Raw genomic sequence first — 27,859 nt, 5'->3', positions numbered from 1 at the left:
GTGTATCATTACAATCCTGGCAGTTGGACCACATTCAATTCTGTATGTTCAATGCAACCAGAAGTTATGGGAAAGTGTTACACAATGGCCCATACATTGTAGGGGAGCTTAATGCACAAGTTGTTATTAATATATAATTCATCGAACAATTTGTGGCAAGGAAGAAACACATTATGAGTTGTCATTTGCCACAAATTGCTGGATTTTTTGTGTCTCATCGCAATGTCAACTTGTCATTAATTTTGACATGTTCTTATCTAGCTGCAATATTTCAGTCCCCGAGTCAACCTGCAATTGGAACCACTACCAGGAGATGGTCACAAAAATACAGATTAAAAATTACTGACATTCAATAGGAAGCAATGGGTTCATACTAAACCCAGTCTACTCATTTTGAAATTTAATTCAGGCAAAAGTAATTTATCAAAAAGCCAAACATATTCACTGCAGCAAATGGGGATAGCCTTCATAGAAATCCTGATCGCTCAAGTTATTTTGTTTTATGTGCAGATTTAAGACGACTTTAAGAGTTAGACCTAAAAGGATCTGCATTCATATTAAAATAGTTCTAACCAATAACTGTATAATATATCTGACTGGGTGGTAAGTTTAGTTCACAGAACATTTCTATTTATTTCTATTAACAAAGATTGACAGATGGAGCTGTGCAGTTTGTGATTCAGTTCTAATGTTACAAAGCAATTAAAATGAAAATGAAAAAAAGCTGACATTTTACAGACAACACATTATATGGTAATGTTAACACTCAGTATCTTCAGGGCAAAGGGAGGGGAGTTTTAACAGTTTCTTAACATAATGGACCATAGTAGAATTTACAGCCCTAAACCTTGCATACAACAACACAAGGCCATCTTTGTATGTTCAGGAATTTTAAAATGTTTAATGCCATCTTTAATTGGACTATCAGCCAAATTCCCAGAAGGAAAGTAGTCTGTGTCAAACCTACTGCTTAATGATCTTTCCAAAGAAAAGACTGAATTTGTAAAGAGGCTTTTCAATATGGTGACACATTGCACAAAAGAACTGGAAAGTCTCCAGGAACACCAGGAAAACTGAATGAACCATAACTTTGAAAAAAAAACTATAGGACTGGGTGTAATTTAATACTTAACACCAAGAAAAGTTGAACTGACAACATCATTGTGGGCATAGAGTTAAATCTTTCATTAAGTTTATCCACTAGCCAAATAAATTACATACTTAAGCAAAAATGGTGAATTGTCTATTATGGTAACTGCAACATGTATTTTCAGTGGAACACTTAGAAAGTATTAGAAATCTGGATTGCTTTGCTGAAGTAAGAGGACTTGGTGCATTTGAGTAACTGCACTTATCCTTTACTAAATCCTGTTGGCCTATTATGAGTACACTGTATATTTCATCCATGACATCTGGCATGTTTTTTAAAGGGCAACAGGAAATAGATTTTTGTACTCACAGAAAAGGTTGAAAGATAGTTATTGCATTCTGCTACCCATTATTTAATGATGTAAAGTGCGAAATGCACTTCATAATTTAAGATGCTGCAATTAGACTGTAAAAATCTTTTTCAGTATATTATTTATTATTGCATGTGTGATGGTTTAAATAGTTGAAAATACGCTGGTAATTTATACCTGAAAAAGGAATGGAGTTACTTCTGAGCATTGGTAAGATATTGCAAAGGTAATGTGGGAGTTTGGATTATTGAATTGACTGTAATTTGATGGTGGATTAGATTTTAAAGCTACAGTGACAAGGAATCTTCCCCTGAATATATGTATAAGCATTATGAAAATATTTGTGAAAAGTTCTTCAGTTCACCACTAATATTGATTTTGTAAATATGTTCTAAGAAAATAAATTATAATTTCAATACAAAGACTAAATAAGGAATATTTAAACCATGATGCTGCAGATTGATCATTGCTAGACAGATGAGGAAAATTTATCTGCAACTATTTATTTTTTCTCCAATTATAATGAGGAATATGACAAGATTCTTGAAAAGTGGACATTAAAGATATTTGATACCATTTCTTATGTGTGCCTTTTTAGTACACTTTTATCAACTAGTCATGATTTCCATAGCAACACTGTTATCATGGCAGGTTTCCAAAGTGTTGCTATGGTAATTCTGGTTACTTAACAGAAACCATGTTAACAACATATATTTGATAAATCTGTGTGAACACTCAGCATCTTTCTGCTACATACGGCTCACAGTTAGCATTAGGTCATTAATTTGTGTCTACTAGGACACTTGTTTAGTAAGTAACAGAAAATTAGTAATTTTAGAAAAATTAATAGACTATTCCAGAAATGTTATTTGTAGGGATGTTATAAATGAACTTTAGACAGTGGTGGTGTGGGGGTAGGAGGGGCAGGGAGAATCAGACTCAGACGCCCTAATGTTAAAATAATATTTTTGAATTCTTTCACAGCAGGTGAGCATTTCTGCAAGGCCAGCAGAACAAGGTAGTGGTGGACAACAGCAATTCACATGCCAGTGAGCTGTACTGACTTCCTTCTTGAAAACACAATTTTTCTCTGTGGTAATGAATTCCACAGGCTCAGCACACTCTGGGTAAAGAAGTTTCCCATCTCAGTCCTAAAATATTTAAACCTTATCTTTAAACTATGATCATAAGTTCTGGACTTCCCCACCATCAATACATCCTTCCTGCATCTAACATGTTAGGAACCTATTAAATTCTAATAGGACTATGAAATCCAACCGTGTAAAAAGTGAGGTCTGCAGATGCTGGAGATCAGAGCTGAAAATGTGTATGAAATCCAACCCCTCTTCTAAACCCCAGTAATACATTCTTAACCAATTTAATCTCTCATCACATGTCAATCCTGCCATCCCAGGAATCAAGTTGGTTAATTTTTGCTACACTGCTTTTATAGTAAGAACATCCTTCTTCAGATAAAGAGACTGAAACTGCACACAATATTCAAGATGTGGCCTCACCAATCTCCAATATAATTGCAGCAAGACATGCTTGTTCCTGTATTTGAATCTTCTTGCTATGAAGGCCAAAATACAGTTTGCCTTCTTTACTGCCTGCTGCACCTGCATGCTTACTTTCAGCAACTAGTTAATGAGTTATCTACAGGCCCCCAAACAGTAGCCTGGATGTCAGATGTGAGTTAAATCAGGAGCTGAAATTGGCCTGTCACAACGAGGTTACTACAGTTGTTATAGGGGATTTCAACATGCAGCAGATTGGGAGAATCAGGATAGCATTGGACCTCAAGAAAGAGACTTTGTGGAGTGCCTCAGAGATGGATTCTTAGAACAGCTGGTGCTGGAGCCAACCAGGGAGAAGGCAATTCTGGATCTGGTATTGTGCAACAAACCAGAATTGGTCAGGGACCTCGAAGTGAAGAAGCCATTGGGAAGTAGTGACCATAATACAATAAGCTTCAATCTGCAATTTGAGGGGGAGAGGGTACAATCGGAAGTGACAATATTTCTGTTGAATAAAGGGAACTATGGAGCTATGAGGGAGGAGCTGGCCAAAGTTCAATGGTGCAATACTTTAACAGTGAAGGAACAGATGACAGTGGAGGAACAATGACGGATATTTCTGTGTATAATGCAGAAGATGCAGGATCAGTTCATTCCAAAAAGGAAGAAAGATCCTAGGGAGGAGGCATCGGTGGCCGTGGCTGACGAGGGAAGTTAAGAAACATATAAAGTTAAAAGAGAAAAAGTATAACATAGCAAAGATAAGTGGGAAAACGGAGGACTGGGAAGCTTTTAAAGAACAACAGAGGATTTCTAAGAAGGAAATACACAGAGAAAAAATGAAGTACAAAGGTAAACTGGCCAATAATATAAAGGAGGATAGTAAAAGTTTTTTTAGGTATGTGAAAGGCAAAATAATGGTTAAGACTAAAATTGGGCCCTTGAAGACAGAAACTGGGGAATATATTACGGGGAATAAAGAAATGGCAGAAGAATTGAATTGGTACTTCAGATCTGTGTTCACTGGGGAAGACACAAGCAATCTCCCTGAGATAACAGTGGCTGAAGGACCTGAACTTAAGGGAATTTATATTTGCCAGGAATTGGTGTTGGAGAGACTGTTAGATCTGAAGGTTGATAAGTCCCCGGGGCCTGATGGTCTACATCACAGGGTACTGAAGAAGGTGGCTCGAGAAATCGTGGATGCGTTGGTGATTATTTTCCAGAGTTTGATAGATTCAGGATCAGTTCCTGTGAATTGGAGGGTGGCTAATGTTGTACCACTTTTTAAGAAAAGTGGGAGAGACAAAACAGGAAATTATATACCAGACAGTCTGACCTCAGTGGTGGGAAAGATGCTGGAGTCTGTTATAAAGGATGAAATTATGACACATCTGGATAATAGTAAAAGGATAGGTCAGAGTCAGCATGGATTTATAAAGGGGAAATCATGCTTGACTAGTCTTCTGGAATTTTTTAAGGATGTAAGTCTGAAGATGGACAAGGGAGATCCAGTAGATGTAGCGTACTTGGACTTTCAGAAAACTTTTGATAAAGCCCCACATAGGAGGTTAGTGAGCAAAATTAGGGTGCATGGTAGTGGGGGCAAAATACTAACTTGGATTGAAAGTTGGTTGGCTGATAGAAAACAAAGGGTAGTGATAAACGGCTCCATTTCAGAATGGCAGGCAGTGACCAGTGGGGTACTGCAGGGATCAGTGCTGGGACCACAGCTTTTTACAATATATGCTAATGATATAGAAGATGGTATTAGCAATAACATTAGCAAATTTGCTGATGATACTAAGCTGGGTGGCAGGGTGAAATGTGATGATGTTAGGAGATTACAGGGTGACCTGGACAAGTTAGGTGAGTGGTCAGATGCATGGCAGATGCAGTTTAATGTGGATAAATGTATGGTTATCCACTTTGGTGGCAAGAACAGGAAGGTAGATTACTACCTAAATGGAATCAATTTAGGTAAAGGGGCAGTACAGAGAGATAAGGCAGGAACAAGATACTGATTAAGGATGATCAGCCATGATCATATTGAATGGTGGTGCAGGCTCGAAGGGCAGAATGGCCTACTCCTGCCCCTATTGTCTATTGTCTGTATTTGTCTTGTCCATATCCAGGTCTCATTGAACATTCACCTCTCACAATTTACAACCAAACAGTAATCTGCCATCCTATTTTTGCTACCAAACTGGATAACCTCATATTTATTCACATCATACTGCATCTGCAAGGCATTTGCCCACTCACTCAACCTGTCCAAATCACACTGCAATATCTCTGCATCCTCCACAAGGTTCACCCCTCCACCCAGCTTTGTGTCATCTGCAAATTTTGAGGTATTACCTTTAGTTTCCCCCACATAAATTATTAACGTATATTATGAATAACTGAGATTCTAGTACCAATCCTTGTGGTATCCCACTAGTCACTGCCTGCCCTTCAGAAAAAGATCCATTTATTCATACTCTGTTTCCTATCTGCTGACCAATTTTCTATCCAAATCAATACACTACGCCAATCCAATGCACTTTAATGTTACACAATATTCTCTTTGTCAAAAGCCTTCTTCCACATGATCGGTGCTAGTTCCATCATTGCTCATGAGATGTATAAACAATGCAGTTGAGAGTGTGGGAGGTGGTGGAATAAGTAAGCTTGCAGATGACATGAAGATTGATCAGGTGAGTAAAAAGGTCTTAGGTTACAGGAGCATATAAACAGATTGGCCAGATGGAAAGATCATTGGCAGATGGAATTTAATCCTGATAAACCTGGGTGATATACTTTGGAAAATGTAACAAGTCAAGGGAGTACTCAATGAATGGCAGTTGTACGCCAGTTTGATGTAATTACGATTGTCAATATGTTAGCCCAGTCCAGCAGAATGGGCTATTATTTAAATAACTATAATCATATTTTAACTGGTATATCCTTCAACACTAGCCAACATCTAACCTACCCTTAGTTCTTAGAAAAATATTTTGTCTTTTTTATCACCATAATAGCTAATCCCAAACAATGACTAATTTTACACCATTTTGTCTTGAAACTATTTAGCTGTTACTTCAGTGCTGCCAAATCCTTACAGTGCCTACACCAAGTGCACTACAGACTTACAGTGGTGGTGTTCAAGGTCAATTAGGGATGGGCAATAAATGTTCATATTCTGTGAAATAATGGATAAAAGACAATATATACTTTCTATTTTCATTGTGATTTACATCAGCTAGTTTTATTAGGGATTAGTCCATTGGCATGATAAATCCTTTTACTTTCACTCTTTAAGTTTATCTTGTTAAGGCAACTGCAGAGCATAGGGTAGAGTACTTTTTAAACAAAGCAATGCAACACTTGCCAAAAACTTTCTCCTGGAAATTGAGTGAAACCAGGTCCAATCATGGCTTCACAATTGTTTATTTTACTGCCTACGGATGAGACTAAATCATGTTTTAAGGATCACAATGGCATCCATCGTTGTAATGATATCAGTCAATCAGAATGACACCTAACATTCGGTCATGAACCAAAGCCAGTTTCTGTTCCAAGGAATTTATAGACCAGAAAACTTGACAGGCTGAAAACCAGGTAATGAAGATATCACAGAATATCAACAGATGAAAGTTAACAATGTGGAGAGATAAATGGTGATGATCGCAGGGAGGATTTTATCACTGTATTGTCAATTATGAATCAAGAAATTTAAATGCAGTATAATGTGACAATAAATTAACTCATGCTTGGGTGTTGTTCTTTCATAACAATCTGTTACTGGAGAGAGAATTAAGGTGCCCCCATAGTATGAAAGCTTTTTATTCCAGATTACATTTTTGTTAAATGAATTCAGATTCTACTAGCAGTTGTGCTGGGATTTGAACACATATCCCCAAAGTGTTACTCTGTGTCTCTGAATTATTATTCCAGTGACATTACTTTTATGTCATCATCTCCTCTGAATGCAAGAACAAAGCAAAATAAGTTGCTTACCTCTGCTTCACAGAAGCCATCTTTTCTTTGTTTTCCATACAAACAAATTATATCTCCCTCTTTAAAAGCCAGTTCATGGCTGGGATGAATATTGGGACTGTCTTGTAATGGATTGTAATCAAAAACAGCAAGGAACTGGAAAAGAATAAATAAGATGCCGACAAGTTACAATTAAGACTAAGTAGAATAATGCGCTTAGTATATTCAGCATTTAGAGCTATACTTATCGGTACTAATGTATGTGGACACTTTAGGCTTAACTCATACTAACCTTCATTGGTACAGGATTTGTTACAAGAATAAGATGCTGACTAAGAAGGTTAACATGGTTTTGAAGAGTCCAGCCCTGAAGAAATATATGACATTTAAAAACACTCATTGCGAGGACTTTACAAATAAGGGATTTTTCTGTTTGCCGAGATTTTTATTTCTTGTGTTGAGATCCTGAAAACCTTTATGGGCACTCAGTTTTCCTGGAACAACAGTGAGAATTTTAACAGCTGAATAATTAACAACACTGAAACAATCAATTCAGGAACCAAATTGTTTCTGAGAACTGTTCTTTTTAAAATAGGGACAATCTGCTTTCATTAAAAATGTATAAGACTGCTGTGTGTGACTGAAGATTTGAATATCCATCACTTAATTTGACTAAAATAGTACCCAAAGTATACTTAACATAATTAACAGTGCAATGATGGGGCCAGTATGACTAGTCATTTCAAAATATTTATTCATTGAACGGGGGAGTCATTGGCTGGGCCAGCATTTATTGCCTATTGCTAATCATCCAGAGGGCAGTTAAGAGTCAACTATATTGCTGTGGGTCTGGAGTCACATGTAGGCCAGACCAAGTAAGGGTAGAAAGTTTCCTTCCTTTAACAAACCAGATGGGATTTTAGTGACAATCAATGGTGAATCTCTACAGTGTGGAAGCAGACCAATCAGCCCGTTATGTCCACATAAACAGCATCCCGCCCAGACATGCCTACCCCCAGCACCCCCAATACTCCACTCTATATGTGTCACCTTGCATTTCCCATGGCTAATCCACCTAGCCTGCACATCCCTGAACACAATGGGCAATGTAGCATGGCCAATCCACCTAACCTGCACATCTGTGGGGGAAATCCAGAGGACCTGGAAGAAACCCACACAAACATGGGGAGAACATGCAAACTCCATACAGACAGTTACCTGAGGAATCAAACCCAGGTTCCTGATGCTGTGAGGCAGCAGTGCTAACCACTGTGCCACCCATGACTGACATTAGACTAGACATTTATCCCAGATTCAAATTTCAACATTTGCCATGGTGGGATTCAAACCCATGTACCCCAAACATGGTTACTAGTCGAGCGACATCACTCCTAAGCTATCACCATCCCCACATGATCTGAGTCATATACTTTTACATAGAGTTGTAAAGGGATTCAATTACAGAAATAGGCCAATTGGTCTGTACCAGTGTTTATGCTCCACCTGAGCCTATTCCTATCCCTCTCCAGCAAGCTTGATCAAACTTTATTTTTCATTCTCCATCACTTGCATATCTAACCTGCTTTTATGTCCATCTATCCTATTCACATTAACTACTTCCAGTGGTGGCGAATTCCACATTCTAATCACCAGTTTCCTCCTGAGTGACCTGCTGGAATTGTTGGTGACTCTTTGGGCCAGATTTTCAGGGGATTGGCAATCACGCACAGCTTGCCCCTTCGCTTCTTTTTGTTTACAAAATGACACATTTCAGTTTAATAGCTGCTCAGAACTTTGACTAGGTACTTAACAGCTTTTCTGATTAACTATTTATTTGATCGCAGCACAACAATCCGAACCCTTCAATCTGAACGGCGACTTTGAGGGTTCCAAGCAGCTAGGGAATTGCTTGTGGAATCTTCAGTTTTCTAGACAAATCCTTCAGATTCTGTTAGGATTGAAAATCATAAGGTTCCCATGAACAACTCCCAACTCTCTACCGAAGTAAGTACCTGACCATCAGCAAATCCGGCCGGTTATATTTACAACCTCTGGTTTAAGACTGCCCCACAAAAGAAAACATTTTAAGGAAGTCTTTCGAATATAGAAAAGATTTATTAAGAAATCATTCACACTAAATTTTTCTTTTGAAATTCCATGATATAAAGTACAGTTCATTGCCATCATGACTGCTGAGTGAATAGCACAAAATCACAATTCAAATTTGTTACCATTTCAAAACCAGATAAGAAGTCTGATCTTAAAAAAATGAAAGCAAACTTCAAACTTTTAATGGTTAAATTGTAAAATTATTCAATCAATTGGCATTAGGTTATAATTTTTAAAATATTATCTCAAAATCATTAGGAATTGCAATGTTGGAATTAGCAGCTACATATTCATTTTCAGTATGCATGATTGTATTTAAACCCATGTTCAGTCATTTTAGTGCAGAAGAGGAAGAATGCTTTTCACTTCATTCATGTTTATGGTCTGTTCATTGAGCAGTCATCGATACATAGAGGTGAGTATTAATGCTCCAAAATGGGTGAGTTGGGATTGACTCAGAGGTTAACATTTTAAAGACCTAAACCATGACTCCAAGCTGTCCACTTCCAGGCTCAATGGTAGAGGGAGGGATGGATAGCCACCCTGTTTCTGGGGTCCTCAACAGGACCTCTCTGGCCTAAGGCTTACCCCAGAGCCTTTCCCACCTGACTGGAAGTCAACCCTGTTCTTTCAGATTGATCTCCTGATGAGGAACTTGTCAAGGCCAAAAAACAGGCATTTGTTAAGATCGCATGTTTATGCAAGCTCTTCGAAGACTTTCTGGTTCGTCCCAGTATCCAGTCCTTTTGCCACAGCGCTGTTAAATTTCCCCCTTCACTCAATTTTAATATGAAAGTTATTAAATCTGTTTCCATTCCTTTCCTGACAATTTTTCCAAATTGGTGAGGAGAACCTAGCCTTCATGAAACTTCCGTTTCTCAGTCTTCAAAGTGATCCACGCAATTTTCAAGATTTCAAGACAAAAAAATGACAAAGAAGTTGTTCTATTTCTCTAAAAATGGCAATTCACAAATTTTAGCCAGGATTTAAATTCTTCCTGTGAGAACTGTGAATGGATGGAGTCAACATTTTAAAATTTCTACCTCCGATTCCAACCTGCTGCCCTGCATTATATAATCTCTATAACAAACTCAGGCCCTTATACTGCGGTCCCTGGAGCATGTGATGCCTGCAGGGCTTTTGGAGAGCAAGGAGATGTTGTGTTCTACAAGTCCTAGCTTAACTGCATTAGTATTTTTACCATGATATTGTGTTTATTTGTGGTTGGAGACTCCTGTGCTGTTCTGTCACTGGCATCAGGCCAATATCAGAGGAGCCATAGACTATGAAGACAGCATGGTAAGTCTTCACAAATTGCTTCCGTTACAACTCTTTGTGGGTCAGGAGATATAGGACTGCTTATCCAAAGACCCCCAAAGGAAGCCCTTGAGGTATTACCGCGCTAATCTCCCCGCCAATTTCACCAAAAGTCTCAGCCCTGGCTATCCACCCCCTCTCCTGATCTTGCCCATTGTCCCCACCATCTCACTGTCACCTCAAGATCACTTCTCCCACTGTCTTTCAGGGCTAGCTATCCCTGCTCCCCAACCTCTGGCTTCCCACTACAATATTCCCAATCCCAGCTGCTGGCCAGGGTTTCTGGTGGGATTTCAGGAATATTGATGCACTCAAGGTCCTGTTGATAAAACCAGCTGGGGCTCCACCTTGATCCACTTGCTCCCTGTGTACCACACACTTTAGAGCTCACTTGCTCCTTTTAACTTTTCCAACAAAGTATACATATTTACATATACACTGAAAACTGTCTAACTTCAAAGTTTGAATTAAATCACACAGTAATAAGATGGCAAAAATAAACCTTTTAAGAGAAACATTAAATTCACTTTTCTTTTGTTCTCTGTTACAAATCACAAAGAGTTTACCCCTGCATTTCTTTCACTGAGCTGTATTGCACTGTGATCTGAAACCATTTTGTTGCAATTATCTGTAGTGAGGATCAATACATGTTAAATTTGTGTTCTTCCTGCCTTACGCTTTCTGAAGGAAATTACTTGAGGGTCACAGTGATCCAGAAAATTCTATCCATTTGGTATTTTGATTACAACTAAAAGGCTAAAATAATCTGGAAAAGATTCAACTTCTCTGTTATTTTATTCATTAACTTTAGGGATTCAAAATAACATTTTTAAAATACGGTTTGATATTTTGAAGCAAGAATTGGATTGATTAAATTTAACTTTTCCAGAAAACAACATGGTAGCAATTAAGTTCTGCCTAATCCCTAATCATGAATCTTGTAAAATGTGTTTCTGTCAAACTGTTAATTCAAATGAAAAAGCATGTATAAATGGAGATCGTGGATATGAATCATCGTGATAACAATCACATGATTTCTCTCTTGGGAAGTGATTGAGTCACATGTGCACATGAATAGATAAACTAGCTATCAAGCTGTACCAGCTCCTTCTTGACCTTGCAATGCGACGTAATATATAATTCTGAAGGTTCTGAGGACGCTGGGGATTTTAATGACCTAGAAATTTGCAGGTATTTCATCAACTTTTCAGTTGCAAAATAATTGCCATAACTCCCAAGATGGCAGCAACCATGTGCCCTTACTAAAGCTAGAACTCTGTGATCAAACATGTTACTAATAGCAAAAAATAGATGTCCAGGATGTTCTCTGAAATAGATATTAAATATTTTTAATATAAAAATGTTTCAAGTTCGTTTGTAAAACTGGACGTTCCATTACAGCCAGTGCCCCATTTCTCCCTCTCCCAGTCACTTAACTCACCTCACAGTCACTACCCAATAATCCTGTGAGGTTTACCAGAGCTGTTACCATTCATATCTTTTCTAATAAGCTTCCTGAGGCCTAATGTTGAGCATGCTTGAGCCCTGTGACCATGTTACAGTTCAGAAATTGGTCCCTTTGCTCTGCTTGTATTGCAGACCAGACTGAATTAACTTCTCGGGGAATGCATTTTAGATTTCATAATCTTCCAATCTCATTAATGAAATTTCTTGAAATGGCAAGCTGATTAGATCTAATACAATATAATTAAAATGGAGATCACAAACTCACCTAAGGCACAGAACTCTTCTTATTAAAAGCACATTTAGAAAGTCATTCAAAGAAGTTAAATTGAAGCAATTTCACTCTGTAATTCAGTTTACCAATGATGTCATCAAATACTCGGCTTGGTGATCAAAGTCGCAGCATGAGATGCCATCACTGAAATTCTGTAGCTCATGATCCCAGTGGTATGGTCTCAGTTATGAAAAAAAACAGTTGATGCCACCTGAGTTTGTCAATCAATGGATGGATGTTCATCTTGGCTTTGACCGTATTGTTGAGGTCTACATTCAACCTGGGGACACCATCATTCACTGAGTGCACTGGCCACCACCTCAGCTCCCAAAGCTGGACTTTCCCCTTTGGGGTAGGATTCATGATTCAAGAGCTTTGCCAAAGTTACGATCTAACTCCCTGCCAGCAGAGCCCAACCAAAGGTATTCTCGGGACAGATGGGTGAGGACACTGCTACCTCTGATGCAGACCCAAGTTCAGAACATAGGTAGATGGTTACCAAGACTGGCAGCTTAGAATCCTTTCCAATTTTATACCTGAGTGTTAGTTTCTACTCCTCACATTCTCTCCCATACCTGTCCTCTATAAACCCGTCATCCTTTACCCCAACCCACCCATCTCCTCCTCCACAGCTCCTTATTCTCCATATTCCCCCCCACTGCATCCTCCATTCCCTTCATGGTCCCACACTTCAGCGGTCTGGGACATTTGGCCTCAGACCTTTGGGTGACCATCCTCCAAGACTTCAGGACAGGCAACAACGCAAAGAGGCCAAGCAGAGACTGATAGCCAAGTTTGGTATCCATGGGGATGGCCTCAACGGGACCTTGAGTTCATGATACCCTACAGGTGACCCCACTGTGCTACAGACACAATCATACACACACATTCACGCAAACCCTCGTTCATACACTCCCTCTCAAAGACTTATACCCCTTTACACACACACGCACACACACGCACACACACACACACACACAAGTTTGTGCAGTGAATTTGTACTTGCAGAATTACATTTTATTTTGCTCAAAAACTGGATGAATCCACGTAAGATTCTGTAAATCCTCTTTTTAGATTAGAATCAGTCTGAACATTGGGGCATAGACAGCCTCACACAGGCACCTCACACCCTCAACACATTATCTGGGCCAGCTCGGCACCTATTGTTAAAGTTCACTTGATAATGTAATTTTAAAAAAGTTCTGGGATTTACATATGAAAGAACTGAAACCAACATGCCCATTCTAAAAGCTGAGAGACTTAACAAACAAAATCAAGGTCTTTTTAAATATATAATTTCAATTACATCACACTGTAAAATAAATTCTGTGTCTTACGATCTTATAGTCCACAACCACCTGATAAAGGAGCAGCACTCCGAAAGCTAGTGCTTCCAAATAAACCTGTTGGACTATAACCTGGTGTTGTATAATTTTTAACTTTGTACACCCCAGTCCAACACCAGCATTGCCAAATCATCCATTCCCTTCATATTTCTTCAATGTCCAATCCATCTTCCCCCATGCTCACTCATGCAGTTTCCACAACAGACAGGACTCACGAGTCTTATAATAACACTGGGGAACCTGAGATTTTTACAAAAAATATCAAAATAACAGTCATTCAAGCTCCACAGGAAAAAGAATCCTCCTAGGAGCTTATAAAACTGTTAATCTAAACGAAAATCATAGTCTTCTTGACAGCTGTGTTATTGATTCCTGCAGTGCTGAATCAATTAATTGTGTTTGGAGCTCAGCCAAATATTCATAAGGAAATTCCAATGCCAAGCTATGTCAACTAAACCTCTCCTGCTTCAAAGGCTAAAGAGATGGATGACGTGTCAATCAATGAAAAGATCAAAACTTTAATCAAGCTGCAGAGATCAAGACACAATTGACACAGTGAAATATGAATCTCAGTACTGTTCAATGCAGAAAGGGCATTTCATCTACTGGATAAATAAATCTAAAAACTTTTCTATTTTCATAATACTAACAAATTTAATGAGGAGGCTGGTTAACTCAGATGGCCGCTCTCTGATCCAGTATAACATCAACAGTCTGAGTGTAATTCGTTTACCAGATGAGGTTACCATGAAGGGCTCTCCTTTTCAATCTCTCTCCTTGCCTGAGGCATGGTGGCCCTCAGGTTAAACCATGACTAGTTGTGTTTCTCTCTAATGAGAGAGTACCTGTATGGTCTGGTAAGAACTATAGTGACTACCTAAAATCTAACCATCATTTTCCTTTTCTAAACAAAGCCATATTATCAAGCATTGCATTAAAAAACATTCTTAACACTTCAGCCTCCACAGCTCTCTACAGAAAAATGAGTTCCACACATTCACTACCCTCTGGTTGAAGAAATTCTTCCTGATCTCAGTTCTTCACACGATGCAGGTTTAGTGTATTTGGCTAGCAAAATGCAATCCTGGGTCTTTGACTGTGGAGCAAAAGCCAGGGGTCCTAGCTTAGGAATTTGCCACCTTTAGTCATAGCCATTACCCATCATCCTCTTTTAAAGGGGCAAGTGGAAGGTTACTCTCTTATAAGATACTGATCAAATCTCCGAAGAACCAGTGCAGCCCAGCAGAACTTCAGGACTATATCCCAATGGGACCACATCCCACATCCCAAGGAAACTAAATGTATTTCTATGCAATAAAATAAAAAGAATCATAGAATCCCTATAGTGTGGAAACAGGCCCTTTAGCCCAACAAGTCCACACCGGCCCAGATCCATTCCCCACCCAGTAACCAAGTAACCCACCCAGACCCATTCCCCTACTGTATTATTCAACCCTGCCAAAAGCACTGAACCTACACATCCCTGAACACTATGGGCAATTTAGCATAGCCAATCCACCTAACCTACACATTTTTGGATTGGCCAAAATCTCTAGACATAGGAAGAAAGAACTGTCCAAACAACTGTCTTCCTAATGAGTACCTGTCTGTGTGGCTGCATCAAGCTATGCATACACCTTCAGTACACAAGCATCACGCTAAGTGTGACAGAGGATGGGTTTGTCCACATTGCTGTGGAACTGCAGATGCTGGAGATCTGGCAAACAAAAAACAGAAAGTTACTGGAGAAACTCATAGATATTGCAGCATTTGTGGAGAGAAAGCAGAGTTAACATTTTGTGTCCAGTGACCCTTCTTCAGTTCAGGAATAAAAGACCGTCGAGATTGCTTGGACAGCATGCTTTAGCTTGTGGGCATAAGTGTTGAGGGGGTTGGGGGGGAGGGGGGAGGTGGCTTGTTTTGGCATGAAGAGTGTGCAGCAGTGAGGACTGGGAGAATGCTTCAAGTGGAATGTCTATTTTTAAACTTTGGGCACAGTTCCTGGAGCCCTGGGGCATGATTTCCACCAAGTCTTTCTCTGCCATTGGCATCCTGCTTTGTTCTTCTGGAGGTGGGGGCACCAGTCAAATTCCCTCCACAGCCACTAGCCATTTTAAAAGGCCATGTTTGCAAAGCTGGGAATTCACTTGTCACTGCAGGTCCGACCTGAGAAGCAAACTTTCAGGGTACAGTCTGCATGAAGGGACCTTGTGGCCTGTGCCAAAGGGCAATTTTTTAAAACAAAAGCAAAACATTATGAATCATTTCTGATATACTGCTTTCACTGTGGAACTCATTGCTTCTCTATAGTCTATGGTGGGTGAATGAGCACACAAGTGCAAGAGCCTGACAAAGGGTCATGAGAGGCATAGCTTGGCATGGAAAGTATTACTCAGGGTGGCAATGGACCCACATGAGGTGGCGTGGATGAGGCATGCGAAGAATGCAATAGGTCCTTACATGTTTGTCCTGCAGCATTAAAACAGTCCATTTAACAGCCTCAAGCTTGATATCTCAGGCATCTGCCAACCCGACTGCACTCATCAAGAGCCCTGTCTCCCAACTCTGGGCATTGAGATCACACTCCTGGAGCCACTTTCTCCCAAGATGGGCACATGCAGCCAGGCAACTGCCCAACTCCCACTAGCCCCCCACCTCGAGAATGAACTTTCAGGCTGAGATCACTCTAACCAACAGGGAATCTAGTCTGAAAGCACTGAAGCCAATTCTCTACGGGGAGAATGCGGGGAACTGGAGTTGAAATGCCCATCAGCCATGATTGAATGGCGGAGTGGACTCGATGGGCCAAATGGCCTTATTTCCACTCCTATGTCTTATGGTCTTACATATTCTGTGCTGGCATATCAGCCAATTCAGACAGAATATAGGTCTGTCACACAGCACAAACCTGGGGCCTTTTCAATCCTCTCACTAAAATGTTCACTGCTGCTTTTTGTTCCCAAATCCAGCACGTTATCTATTTACAAACTGGATTTTGCATACTGGAGCACACTGCTTAAATTCCAAATCCTTTTTCAGTTGGTATCCTGTATCAACTAAGGCCAAAAGAGAATTGAAGAGGTCTTTTGTCATTTTCTTCAAATGAGAAAACTGTAAAAAAAAGTCAATGTTCACTGTTGCTATGCCTACAGCAGCATGTGTAACTACAATGACCATCAAAACTTTTCCATTACATCATCATAGCAGCAGCTAAAAGGGGATGAAAATAGGTTTGATGGGTTTTCTCCCCATTAATCTCCACTATAATAGAAATGACAAACCAGTTCTGATTCATCATTTGCCCATTTTTATATTGATGTCTCTCAGAGTAGGACTACACCATGTTATAAACATCACAGTGGTGTGACACATCAGACAATTGAAAAGACGCTGTTGGTTTACAAGTACAGTTAATTTCTCCATTGACAGTAGGTAGGATTATCTCAATCAATCACATAACATCAGGTTATAGTGCAGCAGGTTTATTTTGGAGTTCCGCTCCTTCATCAGGTGGTTATGGATGTTATGATCATGCTCACAGAATTTATAGCCAAAAGAACCCAATGTCATGGAGATCTGATACAATAAACAATCTTACGTTAAAAGTTACATCATTTTTAATGGGATGTGTTGGTTTCTATTCTTTGAGATGTAAATCCCAGAACTTCTTTTAAATTACATTCTCAAGATAACTCAGCTTTTCTAACAATAGGTGTGAAGTCTGTCTGTGTTCCAATGCTACATCAAACTGACAAACCCTCTGTATAGTTTTAGAATTTTATATGGATTCATGCAGTTTTTGAGCAAAATAAAATGCAAAAACAAATTCACCCCATAAGCTTGTAAGCGTGTGCATGCAGGAGCTTCCAAAAAACCTGTTGGACTACAACCTGGTGTTGTGTGATTTTTAAATTTGTCCACCACAGTCCAACACCGGCACCTGCAAATCATCTGAATCAAACGGTTTATTTTTACATTATGGCTCAAAAAACCATGGAAACTTCAGTTTGGACTATAGGAAGTTCAGAGAACAAAACACAAATGGTGATGATCAAAGAAAGGTTAACGTTGGTTTCCTAATTAAATTTTAGGAACATTAAAAATGCCTACAAATGATTAGAATTTGATGAATAAATAGACTGGTTAAGATTGTTACAACTATTCAACTGCAGGAGATGAAACTGCACAATCACTACAGTCTGAACCCCTGCACAGTACAGTGAGTAAGTTATATCAGCCATGATTGCCTAATGACCAGTTCTGCAGCTCAAAATGAGAAGTTATTTTATATACAATAAATGAAGTGCTATGCTAAATTTAAAAAGACGTGTTAAAATTAAAATTTATACAGTCAGAGCTTAAAGGTTTTGAGAAGATAAACAGATCTGAACAGATGAAGTCACAAGCAAACATATAGAGCAGTCACTCTCACCTCACCCCAGGAATGCAGTTCTTTTGTCCATGTTTGGACAAAAAGGTTATGATGGGTTCTTGAACCAAACCCAAACTGAGTGTTGGTGAGCCCTTTAAATCTGCTAATTAATTGCCACTTGGTAACGCGATCAATGACAGCTTCCATCCTTTTGCTGACAATTGAGACTGAATTGTTGGGAACAGTAATTTGTGGTGTTGGGTTTATCATGATGGTTGTAGGCTTGGCAACCTGGACCATTATCTACATTGTTGAGTAACTGCCTGTATTATAGCTGTAGTTTGGCTAAGCACGAGAGTTTCGTATATAGCAGAAGCTTGTAAGATACTAAATAGATTCTCTACAGTGTGGAAGCAGGCCATTTAGCCCATCAAGTCCCCTCTGACCCTCCAAAGAGCATCCCACCCAGACCCATCCCTCCCCCGACCATATACCTGTTGCCCTGCATTGCCCATGGCTCATCCACCTCGCCTGCACACCCCTGGGACATTATGGGCAATTTAGTACAGCCAATCCGCCTTACCTGCACATCTTTGAAATGCGGGAGGCAACCGAAGCACGTGGGGGAAACCCACGCAAGCACAGGGAGAATGTGTAAACTTCATACAGTTGTCCAAGGCTGGAATCAAACCCAGGTCCTGGCACTGTGAGGCAGCAGTGCTAACCATGGAGCCACTGTGCCACCCTAAATGGAACACGCTTCCTGTGCCTAACTTTTTATTAATTTTGAGCTGACTTATTGCTTTAAATTGCTTTTAAACTGATATCTCATCATAGGAATAATTAATTGGACTTAAAGATCACTGCACATGCCACTATTCCTGATACTTATTTATCACATAGGAATTCAAGAGCTTGGGACCTAACTTTAACAAGATTTTACTGGCAGTTTTACTGAATTTTGCATCTTTTTGGATGTAGAAGCTCCATACATATAAATCATTAAAATGTCATGGTCAACTACAATAGATAATCAAAAAAGGCTATTGGAAGTGAAAGCCTTTATATCTAGAGGATTAGAATACAAGGGGTTCAAAATCATTCTACAGATATAAAAAGCCCTGGTTCAACTACAACTGGAGTTTTCATTTCTGGGCATTATAAAGTGCCACAACGGTATACCAGAATGACTCCTATTCTCTAAATGTTAACTACAAAGAAAGATTACACAAACTTGAGGTGGTACTCCTACATGAGTAATTTTATCAAAGTTGTCAAGTTATTAAGATGAATTGATTGAGAAGATAAAAAGGAACTATTTCTGCTGATTGGGAAATCTCGGACAAGGGATATATCTTAAAGATCGGAACTAGGATTGAAATGGAAAGAGAAGGAGCTGGAGAAACTCAGCGGGTCTTGCGGCATCTATGGAGAAAGAAATAGAGTTAACATGATAAGTTTGATGTGACTTTTATTCAGAAACAAAGATAGAGATGGAGAAGTGATGTGTTTTGCACTGTAGGAAGGCGGAGGGGCATTAGAACAGATGTGAAGATTAGAGGGGGGTGAGGGAGGTTAGACATCACAGGTGTCACAGAGCAAAGAGTGGTAATGGCTATGGAGAAGTAAGCTAGGTTCAGCATAGGTGTTAACAGCAGAATGTAGGTCAGTTCTGCTGAAAACAACACTAGGAAAACCAGGCAATTGGTGAGGTGAAGGGGGAGATCAGTAAGTAGTCAGGGTATGGAATGCACTGCCTGAACACATGGTGGAGGCATGTTGAATTAAGACATTCATTGGGGTAGATTTTGAGTAGAAATAGTGTACAAGGGTATGGGGGGGAAAGAAAAAACAGAAGATTGGCATTAGGTAACAATTGCTGCTTTAAGAGCTGGGTATGCTAATGAGGCAAGAAGCAAGATGTATACTAACTGTCACATACAGTTCAGCACAGGGCAAACGAGGGTCAGGATGCACACGTTACCCTCCAGGTAAATTTAATCCATGCGACTTAAACTTAGTTAGTTAACAGTACCACAAGAAACACAACCTTTAAATAAGAAAATATCACGGCCAAAACTGGAGACAGAGAAATGTCATTCTAGTACGTTGTGTCCATCAGCTTAAATTATCAACCATAACATTGAAGACAAATATTATTTATATTTCAACTATCTTAGCACAAGAGATGTGAAGCACCTTGCTAGCATTAACTCAACATCAGAGTATTATAGATCTGGTGAGGAGTCATCAGACTCAAATGGTAACTTTGCTTTCTTCCCACAGATGCTGCCAAACCTGTTTTATATTATATCAGAGCAATATACTCGAATTCCAAAGACTCTTTTTCTTGCAGTACCTTTAATATTTTGTCTAAGCTTGTCTTAGTTTCCTATTTATGCAAATCATTTACTGCTCAGGACAGAGCAAAATATAAAATAATTAACCAGCTAACTGAAAAATTGAGAGAAATATAAGAAATACTGCTGTTCAACATATCCTGTGATTTTGATCACTTTAACTCTTTGCTGATGTGAATGTGATTGAAAATAGCAGAATGTACAGTAGACATGTTTACTGCAATCCTGCATTATCATTTGTGCTCCATCCATAAACTGATGTGAGACAATTTCTTCATATTTCTTTAAGAGACATTTCTTTCAGATTGTTAAACAAATGATACTTTTAACTTAAGACCTAAAAACTTCCAAAAACACCGTGCACAGATTTTTAGATGAAAACATGCTGTACCTGTAGTGTCTCTGAAGTCTTGTTAGTCTGATCAGTCAGTGAAAGGTGGGGTTGCACTGATAATGGCTTCTTATGTGATTGGCTGTTTAGAAATAGGACAGTAAATTTCTCAGAAACCAGACCATTGGCTCCAACCGTTTGGATACTGACTTGAAATGGCACACTCAGGTCAAGATCTTCCAACAGGATCTGGAACGTATGAAAGAAGTAATTTCATTTAAAAGTCAATTACCAGACTACAGCCTTTGAAGTGGAGATGAAAAATTCCTTCAACTTTTCTCTGACATTTTCTAATAACTGATTTAGCTAAAATAATTCATCAAGGACGCGTTATAGATTTTGCACAGTGCAGAAACTGTTGGTGACAGTTAGGACCATTTTTTCCTGATGATGTTTACACTTCAGTCAATTATCCCAAACTCATCTTGGGGCCTGTTAGTCATCTGAGGTAAATTTAAAGTCAAAGACTTGGATGTTTGACTGAAGATAACTTGCAGTTCTCAAAGTGGAGAGACAGTTGAATAATGTGTCTCATATTAGAATTGATTTAGTCTTGGAGCTAAATATAGCACAGGATATGCTTGTGCACAATGCTAATTTGGCTGCATTTGCAGTGATCGGCTGTGATTTATCAATATCCCCATGCTCCCATGGCAACGCCTGTATTACATAAAAGAAAATGTAGCAAGCTGACATCATTTACCCCAAATTGCAGAAGATCAGATGATCATGTGGTAATGTACAAGATTAATATGCTTGTATAGCTTAATCTAGACCAGGAAAAACATGAGCTTTTGTTTCATCTTAACTACAAAATTAAAAGAACCAAGATATCATGCTACCTGTGTTAGACACACAGGACAGAATCTCTTTTTTTGACAGGTGAATTGAGAGTGAGGATAAGGCGATAGAATATTAGATTAGATTACTTACAGTGTGGAAACAGGCCCTTCGGCCCAACAAGTCCACACCGACCCGCCGAAGCGCAACCTACCGATACCCCTACATATACCCCTTACCTAACACTATGGGCAATTTAGCATGGCCAATTCACCTGACCCGCACGTCTTTGGACTGTGGGAGGAAACTGGAGCACCCGGAGGAAACCCACGCAGACACGGGGAGAACGTGCAAACTCCACACAGTCAGTCGCCTGAGGCGGGAATTGAACCCAGGTCCCTAGCGCTGTGAGGCAGCAGGGACGAGTAAGAAAAACTAGTGAGTCGTTCACAGAAAATAAACAGAATACCTAATAATGTAGTGAAACAAATTACTGCAAGGGCAATTTTGCTACACTTAAGAAGAATGTTCTGTAAACATGCAGGACAGAATTCACTTGGCTATTAGCCAGCCTATTTCCTTCATTGGTATCAAACTTGGTGAGTCTTAATCACAATTTAAATATGCCAGCTAGCATAGGGAAATATGAAATCGAGCAATATCACATTCCTGAAGCTGGTTTAAAGATTTGCATGTGAGGTTCCATGAAGCTTAGAAACTTTTCCAGAGAATCAGCTGGTTGCCTACAGAGGGATCAAGCAAACGATAAAGCTACATTTGCAAATGGAAACTCATTTATTATTTGGAATCAAGCATCAGCTTCTGAAGTCCCAGGATTCCCACAATTGTAGAGAATGGTGGGAGTCACCAGTGGACCGCACACACATACATTGAACATGGTCACCATTCACTGACAGCAAAGTCAAAAATTATCCTGTGCGAAGGATGCTCTGGAATACCCATCAGGGCAAATGTCTCAAACCTATCTCAATCAGCATGTCAGCTTTGGCCAGCCATCTAACAAAAGTTAGATGCGACATCACTCCATGACTTGCTCACTAAGGGTGGCTCAGTGGTTAGCACTGCTGCCTCACAGCACCAGGGTCCCAGGTTCGATTCCAGCCTTGGGCAGACTGTCTGTGTGGAGTTTGCACATTCTCCCCATGTCTGGGTGGGTTTCCTCTGAATGTCCCAGTTTCCTCTCACAGTCCAAAGATGTGCAGGTTAGGTGGATTGGCCATGCTAAATTGCCCGTAGTGTTAGGTGCATTAGTCAGAGGGAAATGGGTCTGGGTGGGTTACTCTTCAGAGGGTCGGTGTGGACTTGTTAGGCCGCAGGGCCTGTTTCCACACTGTAAGGAATCTAACCCACATCAGAAAGGCTCTCCAACATGGTGAAAGTAGTCCACAGTTGCAATTTATGGCTCTGAACTCAACACTTCTCATTTCTATGGGAGTGGGGATGAGGCTGTTGAGCTTCACACATATGTAATTCTATTTAAATCCCACTTGGGAAGAGTCATAAATGTGGAATCCATACTTCTTGCAGTACATTTCTTCAGAATAGTTAGGGTTCCCTTTGGAAAGTTGAAGTCTCCTTCTGGATATTCCTTCTGGGGAAGAAAGCATCAGGTATCCTTTAACGATGGAGCCAGAAAGTCTTTCAGTAGGGGATAGTCATGTATCCTTTGAGATTGTTAGCTGCAGAGAACATTGTTCGTAAGAAATCCATAAATCAGTTGGAAGTGTCAAAATTGTCAAGGATCCAATTGGGGTGGCATGGTGGCTCAGTGGTTAGCACTGCTGCCTCACAGCATCAGGGACCAAGGTTTGATTCCAGCCTCAGGTGACTATCTCTGTGGAGTTTGCACATTCTCCCTGTGTATTCATGGATTTCTTCCGGGTGCTCCGATTTCCTTCCAAGTCCAAAGGTGTCCAAGTTAGGTGGATTGGCAATGCTAAATTGTCCATAGTGCCCATGGATATACATGCTAGGTGTTTTAGTTATGGGAAATGCAGGATTACAGGGAACAAGGTTGGGGGAGGGTGTTAATGGGTTTGGGTGGGATGCGCTTCAGAGGGTCGGTGAGGAATTGATGGGCTGAATGGCCTACTTCCGTACTGCAAAAATTCAATGACCTGTCAATTAGTGTCAAATATATCTAGACTCGTCAAGAAACTTCACGAACTGTCAATGTGTCAAGATTGTCCAAAAACTATTAAGATGTGTGTCAAGATCTTTCAAGAAAGGCTAAGAAATGTCAATATTGTGAAGAAGTGTTAAAGCCATTCACGATCGATCAAAATGAATTTTAATGAATGAGTGTTTTAACCAAGAAATTGCAGTGTGTAATATAGACCTTATGTTTTTCTCCTGTATGCAAGGTACTTGTGGATACTAAGTAAGTTGGTTTCATAGGTGGAGGAGGCAAGCATGGTACATGGGTGTAGGTACTGTGTGAGCAGAGGGGGCATGGGGATGGGCAGAGGGGCATAAGGTGAAGGGTATGAAGGGTCATGGGAGTAGGCAAAGGTGTTAGGTAGTAAGAGGAGTCATGGGGATACATTTAGAGAGCATAAGATAGCATCAGGAGCATGAATGGGAATGGGGCAGTGCCAGATGGTAAGAGAACTTTGCCGGGTGAGTATATAATGAACTACGTTAATTTTTGGGAATAGAGCTGGAGCCTTGAGGCACGCTTTGTGCCTGGCCCACCTTGGCACCTGGCAACCTCTTCAGCTCTTCCTCAGTCATTTGACCTGACTTCAAATCCAGCCTAAACCTCCCAATGCCTGCACAAACCTCTCCCCAACGGCACACAAACCCCCATGTCAGGCTGAAAGCAAGATATGTGGACAACCACTCTTTTTTCAAAATGGCTGGTTTCATGGAGCTAGGAATTCTTGGAAACAATGGATGGTCATTCTACTTCAGCCTTTCCCACTGGGTTCCCAATCATTTCATGCAATCCTAGACTATTTCTTATGGCCTTGACAGTCAGCATAGAGCAGTATTTGTATTTGAGTTGAAATCTAGCCACGCCTTGTAGAAAGCTTGGGCAGATTGCAAAATCAGAACAATTGTTAACGATGTGGCATCAACATCAAGTAAAGGGTAAAGATTACAGTCTGGGGTTTACTGTTAACTTACACAAATGCCCCTAGCTGACTGGTTCATCTTTGAAATACATTAAATGGTCTAAAATGTGTTGTATTTGCATGGTATGTGGGAATTAGTCTACCACAGAAAGTTAGGGAATGTCCACTTCAGTTGAAGTACCCTTTTAATAATGCAATATGTATTAACTATTGCCAGTCAACATCTTTGTCTCTGAAAATTAACGAGTGCTCAGTCCCATTCTTCAGGTTTAACTGTTGTGCAAATATACCAATACAATTTCCTTATTGTTTCTGTCTTTCCCTACTCTCTCTCTGTTAATTCCATCGTTCTTTGTCTCTGTTCATTTCTCTTGCTTGTCTGATTTTGACAATATAATCACACACTTTATTTTGCACTACTTCTCAGTCCTTGCTCTGTTAGTGTCATTCAAACTGTAAGGAGATATAGAATCCTCTTCACTCAGGGAAGGCCTGTTTTCCCTCTTTGCAATGTTTATTTTAAAACCTCAAGCACTTTTAGTGAGTTTTGAGAGGAGTTGTAGCTCAGGTTGAGGTTCTGGGTGTAATTTGCTCGCTGAGCTGGAAGTTTCATTTTCAGACTTTTCAGCACAATACTAGGTAACATCTGGGCTTGGTCAGGAGGCTCACTGAAGATGTTACCTAGTATGGTGACAAAACGTCTGAAAACGAACCTTCCAGCTCAGCAAGCAAACCCACATCACTCACTTTTATTTATTAGAAAGTACAACTGTGGAAAACACAAATAGAACTAATTGAAGAACATTGACCTGTAAGGATAGATCCAAGATTCAAAGCAGTAAGTAAAATCAGAAGGCTCTGGTTCCCAAAATTTTGTAAGCACAACTAACTCAATAAGACAAGAGGAAGATTACAGTTAATGGTGAAACCGGCATAAAATCAGGCTCTAGTGGTAGCATTATCAATACAGACTGATGGTTTGACTAATTGTAATGAATCCCTACATAATCTTGCCTTTCGTTGAATCAGCTGGAGAAGTCACAAGTATTTTTTTTGACAATACCAGAATGCATTTTCATCAAATTTCAGTAAAACAAAAAAAAACACTGTAAATAAATGGAAAAAGGCAATTCTGATTAACAGTGAGCTAATCTTTATTCTACTTCAGGAAATTACAATGCAATAATTTTGGATTTCAAGAGCCTATAATAGATCACAAAATATTGACATTTTATGAACTGTAAGGCATCTACTTATAATGATGTTGCCAATTTCTGTCAATTATTTTTAGATATACTTTTAGAATTTCTGTGGTAATTATCAATCTATGTTTCAGTCATAGTTTCAATGGAAAATTATTGGATTTGTTTCAGGATGTTATTGGACCAAGTAGTGCCTGAAGATCTGATTGATTTCTTGGCTAGTTGTTTGTAATAAAAATTGATCCATTTGTTTCTGTGGTCTGTTCGAAGAGGCATGTTGATAAACTTCGATAGCAAGGCATCAGATTTTTCCTGATATTTAAAAAAAAACTGGCTTCCCCTGAAAGGCTGGAGGATTTTTTTCAAAATTTCCACCCAGAAAAAGAGGACACTAGGAATACAACACTTGCAATCCTATTAGGGAACTTTCATTCTCAGAACTGAAATAAATGATACCAAAAAATGTCCAGTTTTTATCAAAAGTGAATATTGCTGTCTATGTAACAATACATACAGCAAATATCACTGATCAAAAAACACAGTCGATGAACATACATGCTATAAATCAAGTTCTATGTTTACTTTCCTAAACTACACCTCCACCACCCCTACATGGTTCTCCACAGTACTACTACATCTTGAAGGTTAATTCTTTTCTTCTGGAACCAACTCAAAGGGATACCACAGCTCTCTGAAATTCACTTTAATTCTATTTAGCATTCTGACTACTCTCTGAGGTACAAGATTTTCATGGGAATCCTTACATTAGCATTTTCTGAACAGACCCTTCAACTCTCATTCAAAACTTCAAAATTGTGGACTCCTCAGTCCGAGTGCAGGGCCTCTTTGTATAGATATTTATTAACTTAAAAATTAAGAACAGCCTAGTTTCTAGTGGCCACTATGTTTCTCGTCCCTCAGCTATTCACAACTCCTCATCCATGACCCTTGCTGACTGACCCGTCCTACAAATACACATACACACATATTAAAACAAAGGAACCATTAGATCCACTGCAGTTCATCTTCGTGGCAATGTGACACATTTTGGCATGCTCCAAACAGATTCACATGTATAAAATAATCTTTAATGGATACAATTGCCCTTTCTTCAGATATACTGGCACCACCAACAAACATTCTTGCTTATAACCTGTTCATTGTTTCTGTTGAAGACTATATTAATAATTTAAGTCATAAATTGAAATAATTGTAGACATTATGACTCAATCCAATGGATCATCTATTGTGTAAGGTTCTCACACTATTAATTCTAATCTAAATGAGTAAGCTTTCAAATCTAATTAACCTAAACGTGTTTATATCAGAGTTGTTACTTCTTTCCAGTTTAATGCTTCCACTTATCTATTTCTTTAATATCCAATTGTCATACTAAAAGTTATTCTTTAAAATATATAAATTATTAAATTAGATATTCTCAACACTTTGTGGAACCATTCATTGGACCTTTTGAGAAATTTCCCAATTTCTCACATGGCCAGTCTGATCTATGTATGTTGAGAGAGCTTTTCTTACTATTTTTACAAGTAACAGCAATTTCCAGCCCGCTTCTGCCTCCCACCTATGCCCCACCATTGCTACAGGTGACAACATAAGAAATGCAGCAGGATCTATTCCATGAGTAGATCATGGCTAATTTTCTACTTTAGCAACAGCTTCCTCCACCATTGCTTATTCACTGATTCTATGCATTGATCAGTCTCAGCCCTGAACAGATAGGATGACTAAATCATTCTTGGCTCTCTCTGACAGAGATTTCAAAGTATGCTTATGGTGAAGGTGGTGAATATTGCTGGTGGTGGAATGGGATGCCCATCAAAAGGGCTATTTTGTCTTCAATAATATCAAGCTTCTCGAGAGTTGTTGGAGCTGCACTTATCCAAACAGCTGGACAACATTCTATCACACTCCTGACTTCTAACTTGGTCGATGATGGCCATGCATTTGGCAGATAAGGGATGAGTTATTCATCACAGTATTTCTAGCCTCTGACCTGTTCTTGTAGCCACAGTATTTGTATGGCTAGTCTATTATTTGTGGCCAATAATAACTCTCAAGATGTTGTTAGTAATGAATTTAGCAAAGGTACTGCCAGTAAACTTCAAGAGGTGATGGTTAGTCTATTTTTTGTTAGAGATTATCATTGTCTGGCACTGTATGGCATGAA

At 39.4% G+C, this 27,859-nt stretch overlaps 1 protein-coding gene across 1 annotated transcript in view; it reads right to left on the bottom strand.

Annotated features, from left to right (window-relative positions):
* The window catches only part of LOC132833290 (uncharacterized), a 120,843-nt gene that overhangs the window by 5,808 nt on the left and 87,176 nt on the right, over positions 1–27,859 (bottom strand). The window contains exons 21-22 of the mRNA XM_060851454.1: positions 20,592–20,780; positions 6,980–7,114 (exon numbers count right to left, since the gene is read on the bottom strand). Of these exons, the coding sequence (XP_060707437.1) occupies positions 6,980–7,114; positions 20,592–20,780 (324 nt within the window). The remainder of the gene's footprint in view (positions 1–6,979; positions 7,115–20,591; positions 20,781–27,859) is intronic.

The sequence above is a fragment of the Hemiscyllium ocellatum genome, chromosome 36 (genome assembly GCF_020745735.1).
Source record: "Hemiscyllium ocellatum isolate sHemOce1 chromosome 36, sHemOce1.pat.X.cur, whole genome shotgun sequence".
In the NCBI taxonomy this organism is placed as follows: domain Eukaryota; kingdom Metazoa; phylum Chordata; class Chondrichthyes; order Orectolobiformes; family Hemiscylliidae; genus Hemiscyllium; species Hemiscyllium ocellatum.
This window is presented reverse-complemented; position numbering and strand designations above follow the sequence as displayed.